The sequence below is a fragment of the Pectinophora gossypiella genome, chromosome 24 (genome assembly GCF_024362695.1).
Source record: "Pectinophora gossypiella chromosome 24, ilPecGoss1.1, whole genome shotgun sequence".
Lineage (NCBI taxonomy): Eukaryota > Metazoa > Arthropoda > Insecta > Lepidoptera > Gelechiidae > Pectinophora > Pectinophora gossypiella.
Genome location: NC_065427.1, coordinates 2950813 through 2975054, shown reverse-complemented (window position 1 = coordinate 2975054; position 24242 = coordinate 2950813). Strand labels below are relative to the sequence as shown.

The window sequence follows — 24242 nt, the reverse complement described above, 5'->3', positions numbered from 1 at the left end:
AAGAACCAGCAATGGAAGGATACTATACTGAGCTGGAAAACTGTTTATTGTGAGAAAGCAAACTCAAATGTGATAAGGATGATAAGGTCTTGTGACTTTTTCTTGTTGAATAAAGAATCGCAATAGATGTAACCCTGGATTTTCATAACTGAGCAAGCGATAACATCATCGCTAGTAAGTAATATTATTTTTAGTTTTGATCATCAATTGCAGCATCACAATCGTAAATAGTTCATGAGCACAGGGTTATTTTGTTTATTGCTTTTGTTCCTAGATGATTCTCGTTCGCCGAATGCGATTTTTTGGAAAACATTTGTTGAACCTTTGCTGGGTTCGGCTTCTTCAAGGGTTCTAGATATATTATACCCCCTTGGAAGCGGTTTTTGTGGTTTGTCGCGAAACGGATTCAGGTTTTGTGGACTGATGGTCTGTGTTGTCGATTTTTGTAATAATCTGTCAGATCGTCAATCTCTTTTACTCTCGAGAATTCAAGAGTTCGCTGTACAACCGAGAACTGTATCAGCTGCCATGAGGGTGTACCTTGGTTCCAGGTGCAAGAGCTTTGTGTATTCTGCAGTCACAAGTGAGGACGAGTTGATTGATCACATCATGGCCAAGAAGAGAACTATGTTTTTCTTTTGTAAGGTATAATTGTCACAATTCAAAGCCAAGTTCTTGTGGTTGCAAGGGTTGTTTAATACAGAGACAGAATGCTGATGCTGTATTGTGGACTTTTCAGCCTGCTTTGCCTTTATGCCACGAAGTACGGTATATCTGTTTACCTTTTCCTGAAAATACAAACTTTTCATTCAGTGGAACTGCCTTTCTCGAAAAATAATCCTTTACGATTGGTTTCCACATCCATAGTCTGTACATATGATCCTAAGCTAAAAGCTTTTTTGGCAGTACTTTCAATTTTAAGACCATCTTCTGAACATCTTCGGGATTGATATGTGGAATAAGTCCCATAGATGTTTAGAGGGCGATCTAAATAATGAAGGTACCTACTGTTGACGAGGTTTTTGCTGTGGATGTACAGGAGGCTATTTGCATGCCCGGGCTAGCTGTGGTGATTGTTGTTTTCAAGAACGTTGGTTCTATATTGAGACATTTGTCTCAAGGGTGAAATATGATGCTGTGTTTTGAGGCATGAGGACGAAGGAGGCGGAGGAGGCCAGTTTTTATAGTTTTATTTTCTACTTTCTTCGAGGGTTGTCCCTCGCAATAGAAAACCAAATTCCTACTCTGAAGTACAAACTTCACAGGATCCATTCTTGTACATTCTTATTGAGAGTGGAGATCCATTTTCAACAATTATCGTCTTGATTGACGCTTGTGGCTGCAAAAAGAGCAGCGGGTGTATTTCGAGCCGGTGTAAACTTCCATCGTGTGTGGTACAGTTCGAGCTTGCATAGCAGACAAGTTTTCGGGAGAGGGGGAGTTATGCAGTCTAACAGATTGTGTGGAGAAAGAGTAAATAAGTCGTGGGAAGGTACGACAATGCAGACTCTTGGACACGAAAACATTAGAAGCAAACAAAAGTTTGCGACGAACTACTGGAAGGTGTTTCCAAGGGGGTGTGGTGTGCTGGCCTTGAGGATAGTTGAATTTAGTAAGGGTTTAACAGATGTTTTTAGTAAGGAGTAGTGCATGTGTGTCGATGATTTCAGAGTGATGAAAATTGTTAGGAGGAATTAATCGATCCGAAGGTTGTGCCTAAAAAATTTTTAAGCTATGGCGTTGTGATTGATGATTGCAAACATGCACTTTTTTTTATTGTATATTTCACAAATATTTTTTCTAATCATTAATTGTATTTTAGATTATTTTATTTAAAATCATAAAATTACATAATTCTGAGCTTCTGATTGCTGATTGATGCATGTGTACGAAGCATAAAAGTATGTCAGGGTAGAAAAAAAGGAATTCCCAACTTGTACATTAATATTTCCAATTTTTCAGATATCAAAATTAAACTAAGTACTTAATATAAATATTTTCCTTGTATCCATTTCACTTACTCTACTCAACCCGGGCATCCCCAAAAAGCTGTCCTTATAGAAAGCTTGTAACGCTCATCTCTTACAACTAATAATTAGCATAGATAGATCAAAGTTATAATGACAAACCGGCTGCATGTGCCAAACTCTGCTAACTTAATATAGCACAGACCGCGTGACCACATCTCTATGGAAGAGTGGTCATGCACAACTCTTAAACTCGATTTAAATAAAAACTATTATAATAAACAAAAAAATCAAAAGTGCCTGTTATTCAGAGTACTTTTTAGAATATTTTCTGATATTTTGATGACAGATATTTCACTTAATACGAACTATAAAGACGATTAACTGAAAAAAACTTCAAAGGCGATTTACTCAAAACAGCATTTTTTGAGATAGCAGAGATTCGTATGACACGGCAGAGTGGTTTCTCTCTTGCCTTCTGCCCTAAAACAAAAACAAATAAGTAAGTTTTTTTTAATATACCTAATTCGCTCCATTTACTATTAAAATAATAATGTTGGTGAGCTTTTATTCAGATATGTCATTTAATACTTACATGGTTTGTATTTTGCTATTGTTTTGTAAGTTTCTATCTATTAGCCAATCGGTAAAGTTGAAGGCCTCCAACCCTTTCCACACCTTTCTGTACCCCGCTATCCTCGTCGATAACGACGAGAGTAGAGAAAAGATATGACGACGCGCCAGTATAATACCACTATCGTCCCATCTTTTCCGCGCTCTACCTCTCTTCCATTTCCTTATCTTGAGTACCCCAGAGATTTACCACTGTACCTAATAGTAACGAACAATGATTGACTTTTTTTTTGACTTATTGTAGATTTGCCGCAGATGGCATTAACTACTTGGCCGGACAAATGGGGAGCGCTGAAGGCTCTCACCCGGTCATTGATTGACCATATAGACAAGGCGTAGAAACAACTCTGTATGTATGAGAAAGCGGGCCCAACGCGCTTTCGCTTCACGGCCTGGTTGGCTGCACGCCATAGCCGCATGCACAAGGGAAATGCAAGCCTTTCGCTACCATTGTTAGAAAGGTCAGACTAATACATGCTTCTGAAGAAGTATGCCTGAGATTGCTGGTATGTCGAAAGCTTCGTGAGACGACCACGTCTCAAAGGTAAGTATTTGGATTGGACATCACTTTGGTGAAGATACATTTTAGAATATGTCTTGCACATTGGTTTAATTTTTTTACCTATTTCCTCGTCTTATGGTTGTCTAGAAGAAATCGCTTAAGCTATAAGACCGCCATTTGCCATGTACCTAGTTAAGTCCCTTTTGTAAATATTTTCTTTTATTTTGGTGCAATAAAGTATATTTTGATTGTTTGGCTACGAGCGCAAAAACATACCCAACGCAATAGAGCAGAGTGGTAGAGTTTGCTCCATTTCCCTAAGGTTTATTGCGACGATGCCTGTTCCCAGCAAGTAATCGTAATCCCTAAACTGACGCAGAATAGGAAAGAATGACCCAGAATGAAACAGAGAGATGACCGCAAATTAAATGGGGTAAAGCTAGGGCGATGATGATGATCGTGAGTGAGTTAGCTAAGCAGCCTGATACCGTTCGATTGGGAATCAAATAAACTTTCATTCGAGTAAGTAAATAAGTAATTCAATTAAAATCAGTTTAGGGTACAGGTAGGTTATTTCTTATACTAGGCCTTGCACTGACAGTGATCGGGCACGTAAGCCTAAAGTTTGCTAGTTGAATAATAATAATAATGGATTGGGTGGACAAAGCGGTTGACGAGAAAATAAATGAATATTCCACGTTATCACCCCATGTCAGGTTTTGTAATAGATGGCTGTCAAATAGCCACCTGTACCTATACAAAAAGTAATCTTGTAGTGACTCTAAGTACCTGCTCCAATAGGGGTAGGGAATACGTGCATGAGCTTTTCTATCCGCGTATTTAGCAAAATTGTTTATGGCTTGACTATACGTATTGGTAGGTGGAGCCGTGGTAGCTCATTTGGTAGAACGCTTGCCTCTCACTTTAAGGTCGCAGGTTCGAATCCAGCACAGGCCAAAATCATGTTTGGATCATAAATGGTTATCACGTGCTCAGCGGTCTAAATCTTCAGGTTAAATAAGCGGATACCGTGAAAAACGGGATAATGATAATGAGATGATGATGATGGTTATGGATTGGCTATATTCTAACGATGACACCGCAAGTCTCAATAAATGTTTATTATATCCAGACTACGAAGACAACGGCGCTAAACTTATTGCAAATGCGCTACTAATAACTTTAAATAGGCATAAGTACCTTTCATACCCTTGTATAAAATGCCCTAAAGGTTTGTTTTTTGATATTACGTTCTCCAGTCTCCATGCTTCTAAGAAAGGTACATAATTATATTGTAGATAAACCGTGATAAACCAAAAAACCTGAACACCCCTCATAAAAAAGCCTGATTTAAAAGTAGCGACATCTAACGGAAATGTTGCTAACTTATATATGATATAGTGAAGTAAAGAGCTAGCAAGGTAAAACAACGAAACTTGAACAGAACCTTTCTCACATGCAGACGACTTTATTCCATTTGTAAAGAAACTAAACAAATAATTTCGACGCTAAATTATAAAATAGTGCATTTTAAAAGATTAAATTGAAATTGTAAACATTCTTAAATTTTTATAACCTATTGTATTAAAAAATGTAGTCTGAATTTTTAAATAATTTGGCACTGGCAACACAGCCAGGTCAATCAAGGAAGTGCAAGGAGGCTGCTGTGCCAAAAATAATTATTTTTTTGTTATTTTTTGTAATCCAAATGCAATTTACTGAATTGTTACTCGCTGATTATACAAGATGATATTGAGATAGGAAAATTTTACCGTAATGCTGGAAAACCGTGCAAGTGATTTTGACAGGACAAACGACAGCAGTATACCGCATAGAGGATTTCAGCTGAAAACTAATTAATTTTTTCCTAATTCAGCACTGTAACCGGTCAGTATGGCATCTCATGACATAAACAAGATGTAATGTGGAGTTTCCTTTGCCGTACCCTGAAAAATGTGTCGAAAATAGTGATAATATGATTTGACCCAGTTCTAGTGTGTGCATTGACCTATGGGTATGAATGCGGACTGTAGCGCGATGTTATTTTTAGGATACAGCTTTGCAGATAATTAAATATTTATAGATGCCGTTTGTGATAAAATCGCAGTACAAATTGCAAACGGTTGTCGCCGTGACCTTTAGTGGCTGAAAGTAGGTGAGTTCTTTGTTTGAATGTTTCCAATCTTTTTTCTCTTTTCAACACACCTTTAATGTTAAGTAGTTTACTAAAGAAAAAAGAACAGCATTGACTAATTATTAGTTTTAGTGACACTTTCTTTCTTTTGATTTATTTTATGATTTTCCTCTCAATTTTACTTTTTTACTTACATACTTTTAAATTAGTAACATAACATCACGCTTATATAGACGTTACCCCCGGGAATACTCCCAAAAGGGGCTGGCAGAGTTTTATGATATATCCAGTCATCACCAGCAAGTGTATAATTTTAAAATTATTAAAATAATTATTTTATAACTATGTATTCTTTTTCAGATCGACAAATATTCCATAAATAACAAAACATTTATACCTAATAATGCACACATACAGACTAAGTTGTGTAATACATTGACCAAAATGATATTACAAATTCAAGAATGCAGTAGAGAATGACTTCCTATAAAGGGATCAATTTATTAATAGAATTTTATTTATAAACAATTCCCTTTCAATATATAATAAAAAAATAAAAATGTCTAAATTGAAATACGGAATACACTGGTTGTGATGATGCATTTGTCACCATTAAAATTAAGAGAAAAAAGGAGAACCGCAAAATAGTTTGCATATCATTTTGAAAATAAAAATGGGATCTGTTTTATGAGGACCTTACAATGGTTACTTAAGAGAGAGCGAGACAATATGATAGTATTTGACTGAGTGGTTTAAAGGAACCGGGCCGTAGCCCTAAGGCCGGGGTCGCACTCGGCAGTGATGAAGAAGCAAAATGTTCGCACTCTATCCTTAATTGTGTGCACATTTACTTACCTGTTGGTTGGTGCTGCTGTGTTTGATGCTCTGGAGTCTACCACAGAGAGGAATAGATTTGAAGTCCTGCAAGGTAAAGCATCCTTTGTTATATTCTTTTGTAAATCATTCTTATTTAGAAAGCACAAACAGCATTTGTGCTGACATGTGCTTATCAATTTACTTGTGTCTATGTTTGTTCATATATTTATTAGGAGTTTAATATTATAAATAATCAATCTACACAAGACAGTTTTAAGAAGAATATTGGTTAATAATATAAACCTCTGAGTCTTTAAGGATAACTAAAACTTGAACTTGATGTTAAAACAAAATTAGTAAACAAAAAAGTAACTTAGATAAGTACACCATTTCCATAGAGTATTTAATCAATTATACTTGAAAAAAAATTGGTACTTACTTACCCCACTGGAACATCCACCCGAAATGCATTTCACCCTCCAATGATCTGTAGAAAAAAGGGCCCAAAGTTAATACAAGGTTTAATTTTTTATAGCAATTGAAGGCATGATAATAAGGAAATACAACATAACAGAGGAAGACTTCCGTGTGATGGAGACCGTAGTCCTCAAGTCGGAGCCACATAAGGCTGGTCAGCAATGGAAGTTCACTGGAGCTTTCTACTACGCCACTACTGTGCTTACTACTATTGGTGAGTTACAGCCTATAATGTCCCACAACTGGGTACCTGCAAGTATGCCCCATACTCCCTCTGAAGTATGGGGCATACTACTCCACTAAGGTGCTCCACTGTAAGTTAGTGGAGTACTAAAATATTATGTATAGGTATTCTTGAGATTAGGTGAAAATGTATCATACATCAGACTTTTCCGTTATTGTACAATATTAAAATTCTCATTCGGTAATTTTATCATTCTATTATATTTATTTACTTACCCACCTATTTGTAAGACTTTTGCGATTGCTTCAGTTTCAATAAATAAAATTGTGGTAACCAGAGAAACAAATCACTTATGCACCTTTTTTACTGCTGGGCACATTACCTGAAATGGTACATCGCTGGGTGTAAGCATAGAAAGTAACTTTTGCATTTATTAGATATAGATAGATATAGCCTTTATTATGGACTTATTGTAACAATTTTTTTTTTTAATAGCTTATACATAATATTAAAAAAAAAAGATGTGTTTAATTATGCTCTTCGTCCATTTGTCTTTTGACAAAGGCCTCCTCCAGCTCTTTCCACTTATCCCTGTCTCATCCTGTCTGTAGCATTTATAAGTGTGGATAAATGTGTATAGGATACGGGCATTCGACGCCGGCGACGATCGGAGGCAAGTTGTTCACCATGTTCTACGCCATCGTCGGGATACCACTCGGGCTCATCATGTTCCAGAGCATCGGTGAACGGGTCAACAGGCTTAGCAGGTACTTAAAACTCATAATGCCGGTTTCTTGCCGCGTTAATATCAGGGATATGAGACTCCCGATATTTCAACCATGTGCCGTGAAAGGATACTAGCAACAATGTTGAAATATCACATACATACATACATAAACTCACGCCCGTTATCCCTAATGGGGTGGGCAGAGCCACAAGTAATCAAAAACAACTTGCAGCCACTGTTGATACGATGTCGTAAGCTGGATATGATGAACCTTATGGTGATAAGGGATCAGCTTATCGCCCATAACATTAGTCCATCATGTTAGAGGACACAATCCCTCTGTCGGTTTTTGTTGAAATATTAGGAGTCTCATATCCCTGGTTTTAACAGTGTAAGAACCCGGTATTGGCCCCGATTCCTGCAGACACCTCCTAATTTTCTTTTAAGTTATACCCGTCATTATCTTATCCACCTAAAAGGAAAGGGGCGGGAAATTGACAACTGTTTTATAATTAATGAATAACCCAGGCGAATTATACATATGTATAGGCACCTCGCCGTTATGCAACCCGAATCACGTGTGGCTTTCACCTTAATTCTGTCAGGTTATTAGCCAATATAGAATGTTGAAAGGGGTTTTAAAATTACTGCCTAAAAACAGGACTTTTTGGCGGGAACGGAACGGTTGCTTTGTGGTGTTTTGTGGTTAATTATCGCATTAAGTTTGTCTGGAAACATTCGCGATAGTGTTATTATATCGGAATATTCAATAAACAAAGTGTACCTATTTATTTTCGCTTTGTGTGACTTTTGAGTGAATTCGTTTGGAGTTCGGACTAGGAGTCTTCTCTTCAGGCCTAGGTTTCATCATTCATCGTCATCACCTTTCATCATTTCATACCTACAAATCGATTACTTACACATTCGAGTAGAAATAAAATCGATATCATGCCTTTTAGTATTATTTTGAATTTGATTATTTAAATTCGAAAACTGATTACAGTTCGACACAAACGTTACAAATATTGACTTTCAAGAAGTGTTCTCTGAAGATCATACAATGAACGTCTTATAACTCTTTTGCTTTTGATTCCAGTGTGATAATAAAGTCCATAAAGCGCGCGATGAACTGCAAGCAAACTAGCGCTTCAGAAGTGGACCTCATATGCGTGGTGACGACTCTATCATCGCTGACCATCGCCGGGGGCGCCGCCGCCTTCTCCAAGTTCGAGGGCTGGAGCTACTTCGACAGCGTTTACTATTGCTTCATTACTCTTACTACTATTGGTAAGCATACTAGTAACTGATAAGTCGGTAACATGTACAGTCATACACATAGGTGGAGACCCACTCTGTCGGGTTTTTAAAAGTTGGAGGGTTGGAGGCAGCATTTATTTATAAGTCTTGGACCTCGTGTGTGGTGACACCTATAGGTATCATCGCTGACCATCGGTTGATCATTTTTTCCTTCTTATTTGTTTTAAAATCGGTTGATCATTTTTTCCTTCTTGTTTTTTCTTTTGTTGTGCCCGAAAGGGTCTGTGATGTGAAACTCAAATGTAACTGACCAACTTGTACACCATCATAGTATGCAAATAAAGAATATTGAATATTGAAAAATCATAACCGCAGACATAGGATAAGGAATACTACGTGTAGAACGGCAACTGTCCGCTCCCCACGAGCGGCTAAGTTAGGTTTACCCTCAGTACTTTAGTCTTCAATCGTATGGGTGTCTGACGTCACACACACAGATGCGCGTATACAGTCACGAGTCACGAGCAATATCATGTACCCACTTTAGAACCCTGTCGCACTAAGTATCATATTTGACATTCAATGACACTTACGGTTTCATTTGTCAAAAAAGTTAATGTGATATAGTTTCAGAGTGTATTCTGTACTGAGTGTGTGTAGTACTCGTGACCGTACGATAACATGTAGGTATGTGTAGTGTCTGCGTAAAACGAGGTATTTTATATGAAGGTGTCTGTGCTGCAGGCAAACATGCGACAGTAAATCTGTCTGCTACCTTTACAAAACCGCTAAAATGACTTAAGTTCGTTATAGCGACAGTTTGAGATTCAAGTTTTTATCACCGAAACCATCCCTTAAGAGTATGTGTAGTGTATTCGCCTCAATATGATGCTCGCTGTCACACATTACGTCTTCACTCCACCCCCGTACATACCAGATTGCCCGAGACGACAGAATATACCTAAGGATGTGTAAATCGATTATATTGATTCAAGTATTTTATAATATATTACATACTTATTAATTTATCATCATTACCAGCCCATTAACATCCCCGCTGCTGGGGCACGGGCCTTCCTTATGGATAGATAGGGAAATCGGGCCTTGAACCACCACGCGACCCAGTGCGGATTGGTGGTTATTACGACTGCTAATGCAGCCGGGACCAACGGCTTAACGTGCCTTCCGAAGCACGGAGGAGCTCGAGATGAACTTTTTTTTTGGTCACCCATCCTATGACCAGTTAACCGAAAGTTGCTTAACTTCAACAATCGCAGACCAATCGCGTTTACCGCTGCGCCACCGCGCTCCTCTATTAATTTATATATTTAATTATACCTATGTGTATTACAATAAGGTGTATTTATGTACTTACTTATGTAAACACTACAGTACGATGAGGGAAGGGGGATGGGTCTGGTATCGGGGTTCACGCCGGTGAACCACAGGACCACAGTCAAATTCAAAAATATCTTTATTCAGTAGGTAACATAGTTACACTTTGAATCGTCAATTTTTACATAACGAACGTCTCATCCGCCTAAAACTGCTGCAGCTTCTCACAACCTGTATAGCCGGGGAAAAGAAGCTGCAAGAAAAACCTGGGCAAAAGTGACACCACAGAGACAATAAAGGATGTAATATTGGCTTCCCCAGGTTTCGGCGACATGGTAGCGCTGCAGAAAGACAACGCGCTGAATCGCAAGCCTTCGTACGTGATGTTCGCGCTGATCTTCATCCTGTTCGGGCTGGCCATCGTGGCCGCGTGCCTCAACCTGCTGGTGCTGCGGTTCGTCACCATGAACACCGAGGACGAGAAGCGCGACCAGCAACAGGCCGAACAGGTAAATATGCATACATGCGTGCATACATACATAATCATTTAGATGGCATAAGAAGTGAGTATTTGTAGGTGCGTATGTATGTGTGTATACAGGGTGTTAGTGACATCGTAACGAATACTTAGGGGGATGATTCAGACCATGATTCTGAGTTAATATCAAGTGTAATTTTTCGTCGCAAAATTCATGGTTTTTTTTAGTTTTTTTAAATTATTTTCATTCTATACTTTTGCAATGGAAAATTCCACTTGATATTAACTCAGAATAATCAGCTGAATCATCCCCCTCAGTATTCGTTACGATGTCACTTACACCCCGCACAAGTTCATACGGTAGCAAGTTCATAGAATATTCATGAAAATGTTTGTTTTTTTTTTATTATTTTCAGTTCCATACTTTTGCGACGGAAAATTCCACTCGATATCATCTCAGAATCATGGCTTCAATCACCCCTTAAAGTTTTTGTTACGATGTCACTAACACCCTGTATAGTTTTAAATGATGAGTATAGTTAAGTTTAGTAAGTTAATTGTGTGTGGTTTTTACTTATACCTATAAGTATTTTTTTTGTATTTTAGTGGGTGGAGGGTAGTTGTTGTAAATGCTGGTAAACAAAATTAGGGAATGAGCGCGACGCCAACAAACTACGGTTGTAGTTTGGCGATAGTATTAAAGCGTATATGTATGTAATTTTGTTTATAAATAAATTAAAAAAGAAAAGTAAAGTTACAAAACTTCTACCCACGGAATAGAAGAAAAGAGGTTGGAAGGGCTAAGTGAACGCGAAACGCGCGCCATACAAGTATGAGCAAGTAATTCGTACTTCAACTTTGCTCTCCACTCGTCCGTAAACTTTATATTAAAACGTCGTCTTCTGCATTACAACCTGCAGGGCAAAAAATCAAATATCGCCTATCATGCAAGCAGATCCCTCCATATCACAGGAATGCTAAAAACCTTAGTATGATCGGCAATTTATCAAAAAAAAATACTTTTATATGCAGTGTCTTACGAAAAGTAATTATTAAATTACAATGTATCACGTAAAATATACATTGCCGGTAAAGTAGCTATGGAATTTGAGAAGCGGTAGAGCTATCGTAGTTATCTGTTTGCAGGTGTAGTAGTAAAACAGAGCTGGGTTGGCCCGGCGGTTCTCGGCGGCCTTTCCATCCTCTTTCTTCTATTCCGTGCTTCTATCAGTCACTGACCTCCATGGTCCACTGGTTGAGATGAATGTAGGGCTCACGTTCCGGAGGTCCCGAATAGGCTAGTTTCCAACTTAATCATCATCATCATGTCGTCCAAACCGTATCTGGCGACGGCGACTCCTAAATATCTATCCCGGGTCGTTGTTGTGGTGGGCTCTGATGTGGCTGGCGAAACCGAACTTCGACTTGAAGGTCCGGTCACACCGACCTTCCAACTTAATACAATTTGTATGAAAAAGCCCACTGTGACGTCAAAGAAAAATGTGATAAAAAGTTGTTTTTGTAAGGGAATGTACGGTCACGAGTAGTAAGTAAACACTTTGATACCATATTACATCATCTTTTTTGACAAATTAAACCGTAAGTCTCATTAAATGTCGATTATGATAGTGCGACAGGGTTCTAAAGTGGGTACATGATATTACTTATGGTATAAGAAAACCATGTAAGCTCAAAAGTGACAGCTAACATTTCAAGGTTAGCCCAGCTGACGTCATCCCCCCCTGCGTTGCCATTTGGTAAAAATGAATTACCCACAACCAATTTTGTTTTTATTTACTTTGCAAGGAAAATTTTGAACTTTTGGTAAGAGTTACATACAGTTTTAATGATTTTTATATATGTGACAAATAATAGTCATTAAATACATTAGTGAGTAATTCACTTAAAATAATAAAATTTACGTCCTTGGAATATTGGAGATACCAATTTAATGGTAAGACTTACGTCATCAAAGGGCGGCTTGTCATATAATTGAGTATACCAGCCGGGTCTGTATGACAACCGCTTCGAAGGCTTCGATATAAAACGGGCCGCGCGCGACGCGTTTGTCGTGCAGAGCCTACTACTGGTTTTCTTATACTATTGTGATAGTACTACTGCTCTCAGTTGGGGAGGTGCTCGATGTAATCAAACTTCAGCAATTATCTTGAATAATCTTATATTTTGTAAATCAATGTTAACTGTCCAGCTATTCGTTCCAGAATGCCGCAACCGACCAAAATTCCCGCACCCGACCTTTTTAAAAAAGCGGGAAAAACGTTCCTCTTCGAAAAGAAGAAATCAAAAGTCAAAACAAAAGAAATTAACTGCCAGTGTCAAAATACCAATAATAAAGTCGTGACACAAATTCACGACTTTATTCCGGCTGTTATTAATTATTTAATCTAATACTCATAAAATAAACATACGGACCCTAACACGATGATATTACTCATGACTGTATATGTGTGTCGAAGTTTTTTTTTCTTTTTTTTTATTGCTATGAACTTTGACCGTGCCGTGTCCACGCAGGCGCAGCAAGTGGCAGTGCGGCTGGAGGGCGACGTGATCACGGCGGACGGCGCCGTGCTGCGCGGCGTGTCGCGCGGCACGCGGCTGCCCGCCGACCCCAGGCACATCTCCACTGGTAATTACGACATATCTCCTCACACCCCCGACACTTCATACTTTCACGAAAACACTGTAATTGGGTGACTTTATCGACTATTTATTAATTTCCATCGTAATTCTTTCCACAACCAACGTCTCCTAGTTAAAAGTGGGGGAACCAATCCAACCCCGTTCTTCATTTGTTTTTCTCGCCGCGTAATTCTCACTTCCGTTCCCGCCTTTTCTGTTTACTTACTTTTTATTAAATTAATTAATTAGTTGTGTAACATTTACAATTATAAATAATTTATATTAATTCTATTTAATAATATTTTAAATCATTAAAATACTTTTAAATTATATGCCCATTTGCTTGAACGATAAAAGTGCAGGTAAATTAATTGTCCATATAAATTCCATCGTTTCGCAACTTTTAACTTTAGCTAATATTCATGTTAGATATTGAGATATCTACTTGCAGATATTTCAACTTCTTTTAAAATATGAGTGATCATGACAATACAAACTAGTTCTGTTGTACAGAGGGGTTGAGTTGGACTCGCTCACCAAAAGGGTGGGCACCAATGACTGTGGGCACTCTAAAAACAAGAAGTAAAAAGTATTTATTTTATACTTTTTTTAGTATCTTTCGAAGATTTTTATTCCAGTCTCTGCTTACCCCCCGGTGGGTAATAGTCGGAACAAATGGGACAAAAAAATACCAGTAGTTATGTTAACAGAACTGGGGGGTTAAAATGGCCACATCGAAGTAATTCATCTAAGAGAGCAATATTGCTATTTGACATTTGCGCATATAAAAGTAAGTGCGCAATGCAAACAACTGTCAAATAGCAATATTGCTTTCTTAGATGAATTGCTTCGATGTGGCCATTTTAACCCCCCAGTTCTGTTAACATAACTACTGGGATTTTTTTGTCGCATTAGTTCCGACTATTTCCCACCAAGGGGTAAGCAGAGACTGGAATAAAAATCATACCTCGAAAAATACAAAAAAAAAAGTAAATAAATAAATACTTTTTATAATAATAATATACTTTATTGCACTTAACAACTAGTTACATCACAAACAAGAATTGGACGTTTACAAGGGTGCTTTTTACTTCTAGTTGGTGCCCACCCTTTTGGTGAGCGAGTCCAACTCACATTTAACCGAATTATTTTTTATTAATTATTAGTAGATAGCTATGTCCACCTTTATGAGATTTATTATTTATTTTAACTGCCTCTATGGTATAGTGGTTAGAACGTTACGGTCACGATCTGGAGGTCCGGGTTCGATTCTCGATGGGGACAATGTCGAAATCACTGCGAGACTGTCCTTTGTTTGGTAAGGACTTTTCAGGCTTGAATCATCTGATTGTCCGAAAAAGTAAGATGATTCCGTGCTTCGGAGGGCACATTAAGCCGTTGGTTCCGACTATTAGCCGTAAAAACACCCCCACCAACCCGCAGTGGAGCAGCGTGGTGGATTATGCTCCATACCCCCTTCGGTTGATTCAGGGGAGGCCTGTGTCCTGTAGTAGGACGGACATATGTAGCTGTTTGTTTCTTATTTTTTATGTTTTAAGATATTTATTATTCTGTAAAATAAATTACATGTTATGGTTCAAAAGAGATGAGACAGCGTAGGGTTAGTAATAAATAGTAATACCCATCTCAGTCTCACTCGAGGAGCTCGGTGGCGCAGCGGTAAACGCGCTCGGTCTGCGTTTGTTGAAGTTAAGCAACTTTCGCAAAGGCCGGTCATAGGATGGGTGACCACAAAAAAGAAAGTTTTCATCTCGAGCTCCTCCGTGCTTCGGAAGGCACGTAAGCCGTTGGTCCCGGCTGCATTACCAGTCGTTAATAACCATCAATCCGCACTGGGCCCGCGTGGTGGTTTAAGGCCCGATCTCCCTATCCATAGGGAAGGCCCGTGCCCCAGCAGTGGGGACGTTAATGGGCTGGTGATGATGACCCATCTCAGTAAAGAACCGCAAAAACACAGAAACCGCTCAACTGTTTATTATCCCAAGCATGTATAAAACATAAAGCAATACAAACATATGCCTGTAGATGTATTTTCGAACTTATTTCCAGGAGATACGTCGCTGGTCCCGCTGTATGTGGATGACGACTACGCGCCGAGCGTATGTAGTTGCTCCTGCAACTGCTTTGGACCTAACAAGTAAGTGCTCATACTAGGCTCATGGTCCCGGTTACTATTTACTGATGTAAGTGAGTAAACGTTACATGAGCCATGTCAGGGGCCTTGGGCGGCTCAATAATAACCCTGACACCAGGTTGCTGAGGTTGGTAATCCACCTCGCAACCCACACGATAGAAGAAGTGCTCATACTTACATCTTACACCTTACCTATATTAATTGGCAATAGTACCGAGGTTTTTCTTGCAGCTTCTTTTCCTCGGCTATACAGGTTGTGAGAAGCTGCAGTAGTTTTAGGCGGATGAGACGTTCGTTATGTAAAAAAATGACGATTCAGTGTACCTTTGTTACCTACTGAATATAGATATTTTTGAATTCGAATACGTAATGAGATACGACAAATGCGTTTATTGTATAATTATAGGTCAACAAAAAGCAGGCCTTATGCTAATAGTATGCATACATCCTCTAAAGTTTATCTTTTCAGGTGTACAATATTTATTGACATAGAAATAAGTTAATAATATTAAAAATTCTAAATTGAAACATACCAATTATTATAAAGCTGGACATCTCAAACACAACACGGAAAACAGTCTAACATTACACTATCACATTTTACCCTTATCTTCTAAATATATAAAAGGAGAAACTGACTGACTGACATATCAACGCACAGCCTAAACGCCTAAACGTAGGCACTTGAAATTTGGAAGGGACGTAGCTTAGGTACCGTAGAGGTGCACTAAGAAACGAATTCCCGGTATTCCCACGGGAACGGGAATTAGCGGGAAAATCCTTTTGTATGAAAAATCTAAACCGCTTAAGTTAGACGCTTGAAATTTGGAACTCCTTAACACTGTAAAACTGTTTTAAAAACATCGTAGAAGGGAAGAATTTCAAATGAGTGGAAAAAAATAACCTTATATCTAAAAAGGGACATGGCGGGTTAAATACAAAGGCCACATCGCAGCAATTCATCTAAAAAAAGCAATATTGCAATTTGACATTTGCGCATATAAAACTAAGTGCGCAATGCAAACAAATGTTAAATAGTTAATTGCTTTTTTATATGAATTGTTCAGTTCATGTAAATTGTTGAGACAGTCCTACGATGAGGGAACGTAACAACGCTGATTTTCAGCTGTGGCCAAAAAAAATATTTAATAAGATAATATGCTCCCCAGTAATACATTTTTATATAACTTCCAGGTCCATTTCGTACCGCGACCCGCTATCCCCGGTGCCGCCAACCAACATCAAGCAGATCAAGAGCAAAACCTACCGCGAGTTGGGCAGTCTACCGCGCTACATAGAGAAGTCTTCCTCAAAGAACCGCTCGCAATCCTTACGGCTCAATTCAGCCTCAGGCTACCTATACATGAACGCTAAGACAAACGAGTTCCAAATAGACCCTGAAGACTTCAGGGAGATAGTTGCCAAGAGGCGAGACCAGCTCCGTAGAGGCATGATGATGTACGAGATGCGATACAACAACAACGAACAGTACCTCAACCCGTATAGACATAGCATTAGCACCAGAATGGAGACCAGCCCGCACAGCTCCTCCTTATACTCAATGAATTTCAAGACAGACAACCGAAGCAACGATCCCTTAGTAGACGATTACGACTCAGAAAAATCTAGTTACGCTAAGAAGAAGCTAATGAAGAATATAGCAAGAAACACTAACACAAAGAAAGTGGAGAATTATTTCTACGATGATGCCGTGTTGCATTTCGATGACGAATATGCCTTTGACGGTTCAATCTTGTTTGCTAAAAGAAGAAAATCTTTAGAGAAAAATTGGGATGAGTTTACATGTGAGATGCCGAGGAGCCAGTATGCAGCTGATCAGGTGTCCAACGATGGCAGCTATGGGTATTATCTTCCTGATGATGAGGAGCAGCAGTACTTTGTGAACGACACCCTGACGTTCAACCTGCCACCGCACCGTGCCAGTATATAGTACAACGGTGCCAAGTGATGTGCCAAAAACGTGACGAGTGATGTGAAAGTGTAGTTGATTGTGCCAAAACGAAACAACAGGGATGTGGAGCGTTTGATGTTCACGTTTTATGAGCACAATATGTGGAGATGGTTAACGTAAGTTACAATATTATGTTCCCTTGTTATTTGTCCTATAAATAGGACTTAAATAGTACTAATTCGTTATTTGGCCAGGCATATTAGTAACCGCATACAACCTATTACCCAGGAAAAATGCTTTTAAAATATTTTGCTCATGAAATCTAAACGTCAAGAATATCCTCCAAAACCCTTAGGATAGTGTTAGTTAAAGCGAAAAAATTAAAAATAAATGGGCCAATTAATTAAAGATACTGTTAAAACTAGAATTTTACAATTTTGCTGTAGTATAAAGTTTGATCGTTATAGCTTTTACACATAGTGGGTTAGCCGTCGCGTTTTTTATTATATTCTATGAATATTGAGCTTGGCTTGTAGATATGTATTGTAAAAAAATGTTTTAAAGGCTTCTTGCTCGGTGAAGTGGTGGGAATCACACATTGCTTTTGTTGACATTTGTCTTTCATATAGCAAGTTGGTAAGATTATAGTAATGCAATTACAATGTCTCTTATCTGTTCTTTTAAACTGGGAATCGACCCTTTACTAAGTACAACCTGGGTAAACTGAACATCATACCTGGCTATCAAATACAAATGTCCAAAAGAAGTGTGTTATTACTCCAATTTTTAAAGTACGTAAAGAGGTTTCGAATAATTGTTATACCTACTGCAAATTTTGGTTAAATATGGTACGATTTGCGATGCAATTCTTAGTGATAAATAGCGAGGGTACTTGAAACAAAGGAGTTGCAGGTGCCTTGTGATCGAGGTTAGGAGACCGGTTAACAAAAGTTGGGATGGCAATGAATAATGCACAAAGTTAAGTTTTTTCATTCAATCACAATAAGTTTGATTTTGCATCACATATGTTTGTTACCAAACCAATGTCTATTTTGTTAGACTTTCTAATAGGATGTAAAGCAGATACAATCTGAAACATTTTAATTCAAACTGAATTATTTTGTTGTTGGATTGCCTTCAAAATTTTAAATAATCACTCGTTTTATTAGGCGCAAAGATAATTCGATAGGAGCGCTAAATAGGAGCGCGCATACTGTACTCTTTGGCGCACATTGGGTGCTAGTTAGTCGTTGGGTGAGTTACTAAGCTATTTGTTGGACGTAAGACTACTTGTCTATGAACAGTATTTGTACCTGAGGCACACCCTAGGGGTGTTATATAAAAATCTCATTCTTTCCGGGTGTCTCGTAAGGGCGAGCGGGACAGACAGTCCGTCGCTTATCTTTATTCCTTACGGCCATTTAAGTAAGACTCAAGAGGGAGTGAGGTCGGCGATACGAATTGGTGCAGGACGAAAACACCGTTCTATACGTAGTACTATTCTTTATTCTCTGCCTTAGGTTCGTACGCTTACGAAGGAGTCGAATTCTTACGAAAACACGTCCAAAGTGCGAGGATGATTTTCGGCATTTAGCCTGATCTATCAGTGTGGTTGATTCACTTGTTCAGTTTAAATTCCGGCTTCGATTCTTTTCCAGTAAAAGAAATAATCTCATTTAAACAATGTGTTCTTAGAAGTATTTCGGAGTAGTCAAGAGGGTTAAAACGGCCACATTAAAACAATTCACCTAAAAATAAATATTGCAATTTGAAATCTGCACATATAATCAAACAGTAATATTACGTTTTAGGTGGTTCTAATGTGGCCTGTTTATAATCCCTGGTAACAATACTGTTGAATGTGCTATTATTTCATTGTTGTGTGTATAAACTACCACATCCTAACTTGTGTTTCCAAGTATTATATAAGTGTAGATATTTATTTCAAATAAACTACGATTGTAATAAAATATTTCAGTATTAGATTCCGCCAAAATATTTTATGGTTCAACCATTATTATATGTTACTTAGTAACTATTATTTGAACTGTGCCAAATACAGGTTTATTGTCGTAAATAATTATGCTCCAAGCCAAATTGTTTTAATATTTATTGTATTTAAGTTACACAAAGTGAAACTTTAGTTCTTTAAAAAGAATAAGAAATTCTAGTCACAAAAATATTATATTACATCAAACCAAAGGTTGATTTAAAACTATTATAAAAGTATTTAATTATGAATATAAATTAACTGTATATTGAAGAACCGTAGGTCTTAAAATATTGATATTAAATGGTACCTAACTAATTTATTTGTACTTTATTTTTTTGATTAAGTAAATCATGTGATTGATGTTTAAGAAAAGTATTTATTTAAAGAATTATGTTAACAAAAATGTAATACCTAGTACCCATACTTATGCCAGAAACATATTATAAATAAATTGATTGTTTAAGTAAAGCGAAAATGACAGTAGCAGGCAAGATGGAATTATTCTATGTAGGTATATTATTTAAAAGTTATCTATGTTTTGCCATTTAGTAATGCGAGAGAAAAAAAAAACAAAAACATGTAACTTGATTGCATGCTCTGTGGTCTCAGAGAAATTAGACGGGAGTTACTTTGGCTAACTTTACACCATGATATAAGAAGACCAGGTATGCTCAAAAGTGACAGCTAACATTTCAAGGTTAGCCCAGCTGACGTCATCCCGCCCTATGTTACCGTTTTGTAAAAAATAAATTACCCACAACCAATGTTTTTTTTATATTTACTTTGCAAGGAAATTTTGAACTTTTAGTAAGAGATTTACTTACAGTTTTAATGATTTTTATATAATAATGGCCCCGATTCCTGCAAACACCGCCTAATTTTATTTTAAGTTATATCCGTCATTTTCATATCCGTCGAAAAGGAAAGGGACGGATGATTCACAGCTCTTAATTTTAGGAAGAATGAGTAAATGAATGTGTCGGGTTATTGACTGATGTAAAATTTTTAGACGGTTGGTTTTGATTTGTGCTTAAAATTGACGTTTGTTCCATAAATTTTATGCTTGTCAATTACCCGTCCCTTTCCTTTTCGGCGGATAAGAAAATGACAGATATAACTTAAAATAAAATTAGATGGTATTTACAGGAATTAGCACCAATATGTGACTTTACGTCCTTGGAATGTTGGAGATACCAATGTAATGGTAACACTTACGACATCAATAGGCTAAGCAATGGCGGTTTGTCATACCTCTAGGATTGAGCATACCTGGTTTTTGTTATACCATGCTTTATACTAAATTTTTTCTGCCACTGTTTAGGGGAAGGGAGGCATACACGTACCGTACAGCACACATCTACTCCCTGCCTACTCATAACAAAATATCAAGGTCTTTATAAAAACATATCAAAACAAAACCGTCACACAAAAACAAAACACGAACCAACCGTTTATGTACTTCGGCAGAGGGGAGCGCGTGCGCTTGGCAACTCCCATGTAATAATTTCTCAGAGTCCGTGGTAGATGAACATTTTACATGATAGACTGATGTCTTCTGTTCCTGGACATATAACTTCCACTTCCACTTTGATTGTATAATATGTTACTATGTAACACTTCCACTAATTAATGTATTGCATTTCTAATTTTACCTATCTTAAGTCATACCTATATTGATAGAAATATGAAACCTTAATCTTGATTGTTATTTTATTTGCGCTGTGATAATTTAATTTAGTATTTAATAAGCTTTAACTATGAATCTCTATGACCTTTAATAAACAAAATATATGAATGGTGGCTGGTAGAAACAAAAGGTATTTTCGAAGAAAGAGTTGAAAACAAATTCAGATGGCTGCACGGGTTTGTCTTTGCCTTTCCCCAAGGGGATAAACCAGTTTAAAAAAATATTGTAAAATTAAAATTAATAAATATTTTTTTAAACAAAATTAAACCTTATATAATATTTTTATATTAAGGTTTAATTCCGACTAAATTAACCAACTAGACTTTGGCAATTTACGTTATAAAAATCTGAAAATTGTAGACAATCTTCAAAAGCTCAAAAAAATATCTAAAACCTAATAATCGCTGAATGTGGGGGCTTTTCTGGTATCCTGAGCCCCTCTATTTGTTTTATTTGAAAGTAAAGCTTCGTGACTCTCTGTAACATAATTATATTAGGCACATCATTTTGGATTTGTTTTTTTGAATTAATAATCAAGTACAACTTCAAATTGTTCAAAGCTACCATTTATAATATCATTTATTTATAGACTAGTAGGGTGCCAAACTATACCTGATGAAAATGTTTGCTTCCAAAAAACGCACTTTACAAGAAGGAATTTAAATTATATCTTCTATGGTAAAAAATAACAATATTAGGTATAGGTACCTAACCCACCTACCCTGTAAAATAAGTACTTATTATTTAGTTCTGGCAATATTTCTATCACTTAAGGTGTGTCCAAACATTGAGCAACAAGAGCGCGGCAGCAACACGCGGCATTTGTAGGACACATTTCTGCCGCGCTCTAGTTTGGACAAAGCCAACTAATGTTTGCGCGGCAGTACTGCGCGGCACAACCAAGATATGCCGCGCGCTTCTGTTGGCATCAGAATCATGTTTGTGCGCAGAAATACGTCCAAACACAATTACTGCCGAATGTTGACTAAGAATGCTCGCGCGCGGCAGCTAGCCAGAAGCGTTCGCGCGCGGCTGTCGTCTAAACAGAGCGCGGCGGGCCGCGCGCGGCAGCCGCGCTCGATTGCCGCTCGATGTTTGGACACACCTTTATAATGAGAGATTTTCCAGGTTAAGTTCCCCAAAACCAGTATAGATGGCGTTGTACAGATTTAACGTGATAATTACCTATTTTCTCATTGCTCAGTAATTATTCAAAAAGATTATGTAATGGCAGAGCTATATATAAAAATAATTGTTGCATGATATTTGGATCAAATATGGTGATGACGTATTGTGCCTAGTGTAAAATAACAAGGGTCATCATTATGTATAGTGTATGTACCTACCTAAAAACAAAGATAAAAGATGCACAGCGCGGATTGGTGGTTATTAACGACTGCTAATGCAGCCGGGTCCAACGGCTTAACGTGCCTTCCGAAGCACGGAGGAGCTCGAGATGAAAACTTTTTTTTGTGGTCACCCATCCTATGGCTAACTTGTCCATGAAATTAGGAGGTTAAACGAAGGAAACAGTACAGCGCCATTTTTTTTTTAAAACAGACTAGAAAGTTCTAATTTGGAAATTGCCTTACCCATATTTTTTAAAACGTTATTATGGAAATTTTCACTTTTTGGTTGAATATTGACCAGTGTAGTCAATGAAACGAGTAGAGTACGCGATACGACAGAAGTCCCGCGGATTGCAGTACAGATACTGCGAAAACTAAATGACAAGTCATACTAATTCTATACAAATACTGCGACGATAGCGCCGCGGCCACGGGAATTCTTTCGTAGCGTAGACTGTAAAGAGAACTTATTTCTTTTTACTCTTTTTTGATATGTACTGGCCGTTTTTATGTTACTTTTTTGTTATAAATTAAATTCGTATAGAAAATTCTGGCTGGCTGATAGATAACTGTATGAATTTGGACTTGGGTTATAAATTCTACCGATCTAGTTTTACAATAGTCAATTCTAATTGGGATGAAAATCTACTCAAACGTCCATGGAAACGTCGCCAAGTTTTGGCCTCAAAAATTTAAAAAATTGTCAAGTTATATCCGAGGTCTAAATTAGTGCGGGCGTATGGTGTGAGATGCGTTTACTAGTTATGGACAACATTCCGCCGTAACTAGCTAAGATACTACGAAGTTTGCGTAGTCACCCTAACCCGTGTAAGATATTTACATGTATGAACATTATGGTCCGATTTTGATTAAAAATCTCGGTTGTATTATAAAACAGTGTCTTTATAGGCTATGCGAGTACTACTAGGAAAACGCCAGTATAACACTGTACCTACCAGTGCGATTGTACTTACAGTGTACTATTTGTATAAAATATGTAGTCTGTAATACGTCTGTGGACTTGAAAGTGCGATCGTAAGCGGTCTGAGTAAATTGTAATTTATAAAAATGTAACATAAATCGAATTTCATTAAAAAATACAATATGATATCGCATTTTATTTATCGTTTATTATTTATCGTTTATTATTAGGTATTATTATATCTACGCACTTATCAAAAGCGGCTTCAAGTTGCCTTCTCCATACTTGTATCATAGAATAAGGAATAATAATACAATACTACGCAATACTATTGTATAGTAACTCTCCGCTGCCTACTCCCCTTCGAACGTAGTATAGACTTGAATCGTGAAGGCAGCGCGCGAGTCTTGGACACCGACTACTGGCAGTGTTATTTGTTCAAAATATTTCGAACAACACTTATTTCAATCCAACAATATTTGAAGAATATCCGGAGTCACATGAAGTAAGTTTATACACAGTTTATTATTTATGGGCTTTTCGGCGGGAAACGGGAACGGGACAGTTGCTTTCTTCATTGAGTAATCTAAATAATTAATACGAAGTGGTGTTTTGTGGTTAATGATCGCATTAAGTTAGTCGGAAGACATTCGCGAGTGTTATTATATTGGAGTATTCAATGAACAAAGTGTATCTGCCTATTTTCTCTTCGTGCCGGGAAGCCGCTTCATAACTCAAAAGTTTATGCGGACTTTTGAGTTAATTCGTTTGGGGTTCGGAGTAGGAGTCTACTCCGAGGGTGGGGGCTTAGGTTTCATCATCATCACCTTTCATCATTTCATTAATCATCAAGAAAAAAATACGTCAGACATGGCTGTATGGGCATAGTTCCCTTTGCCTTACCCTTCGGGGAAAACCAAAACAATTTAATTGTTTGATAACTATCTGCGTGCAAATTATTTACTTACCAACGTACGTAACTTCTCTACCATCACTCATAACTAACAGAGTACCCAATAAACAATAATTATGTACTTGATGTCAAACTTATTAATTTTACAATTTATAAAACTT

At 37.6% G+C, this 24242-nt stretch overlaps 1 protein-coding gene across 2 annotated transcripts; it reads left to right on the top strand.

Annotated features, from left to right (window-relative positions):
• Nucleotides 1-4748: 4748 nt before the first annotated feature.
• LOC126377862 (potassium channel subfamily K member 9-like) lies at nt 4749-23354 on the top strand. 2 transcript variants are annotated; one of them, XM_050025869.1, is made up of 10 exons: nt 4749-4989; nt 5153-5257; nt 5597-6164; nt 6588-6743; nt 7354-7480; nt 8537-8727; nt 10354-10541; nt 13043-13157; nt 15221-15308; nt 16500-23354. In XM_050025869.1, exons 3-10 carry the CDS (start codon nt 6038-6040, stop codon nt 17254-17256), a joined length of 1749 nt encoding a protein of 582 aa, XP_049881826.1. In that variant the 5' UTR covers nt 4749-4989; nt 5153-5257; nt 5597-6037; the 3' UTR covers nt 17257-23354. The 2 variants fall into 2 exon arrangements, with proteins under 2 accessions (XP_049881826.1, XP_049881825.1); XM_050025868.1 differs by having other exon boundaries at nt 4749-5257.
• The last annotated feature ends 888 nt before the right edge of the window (nt 23355-24242 follow it).

Bases quoted from the DNA above. Each gene is read 5' to 3' on its own strand.
- LOC126377862 (XM_050025869.1), top strand. From the start codon at position 6,038: ATGAAGAAGCAAAATGTTCGCACTCTATCCTTAATTGTGTGCACATTT. The intron at 8,728-10,353 runs GTAAGCATACTA...TGGCTTCCCCAG, and splicing joins CATTACTCTTACTACTATTG to GTTTCGGCGACATGGTAGCG. The intron at 13,158-15,220 runs GTAATTACGACA...ACTTATTTCCAG, and splicing joins CCCCAGGCACATCTCCACTG to GAGATACGTCGCTGGTCCCG.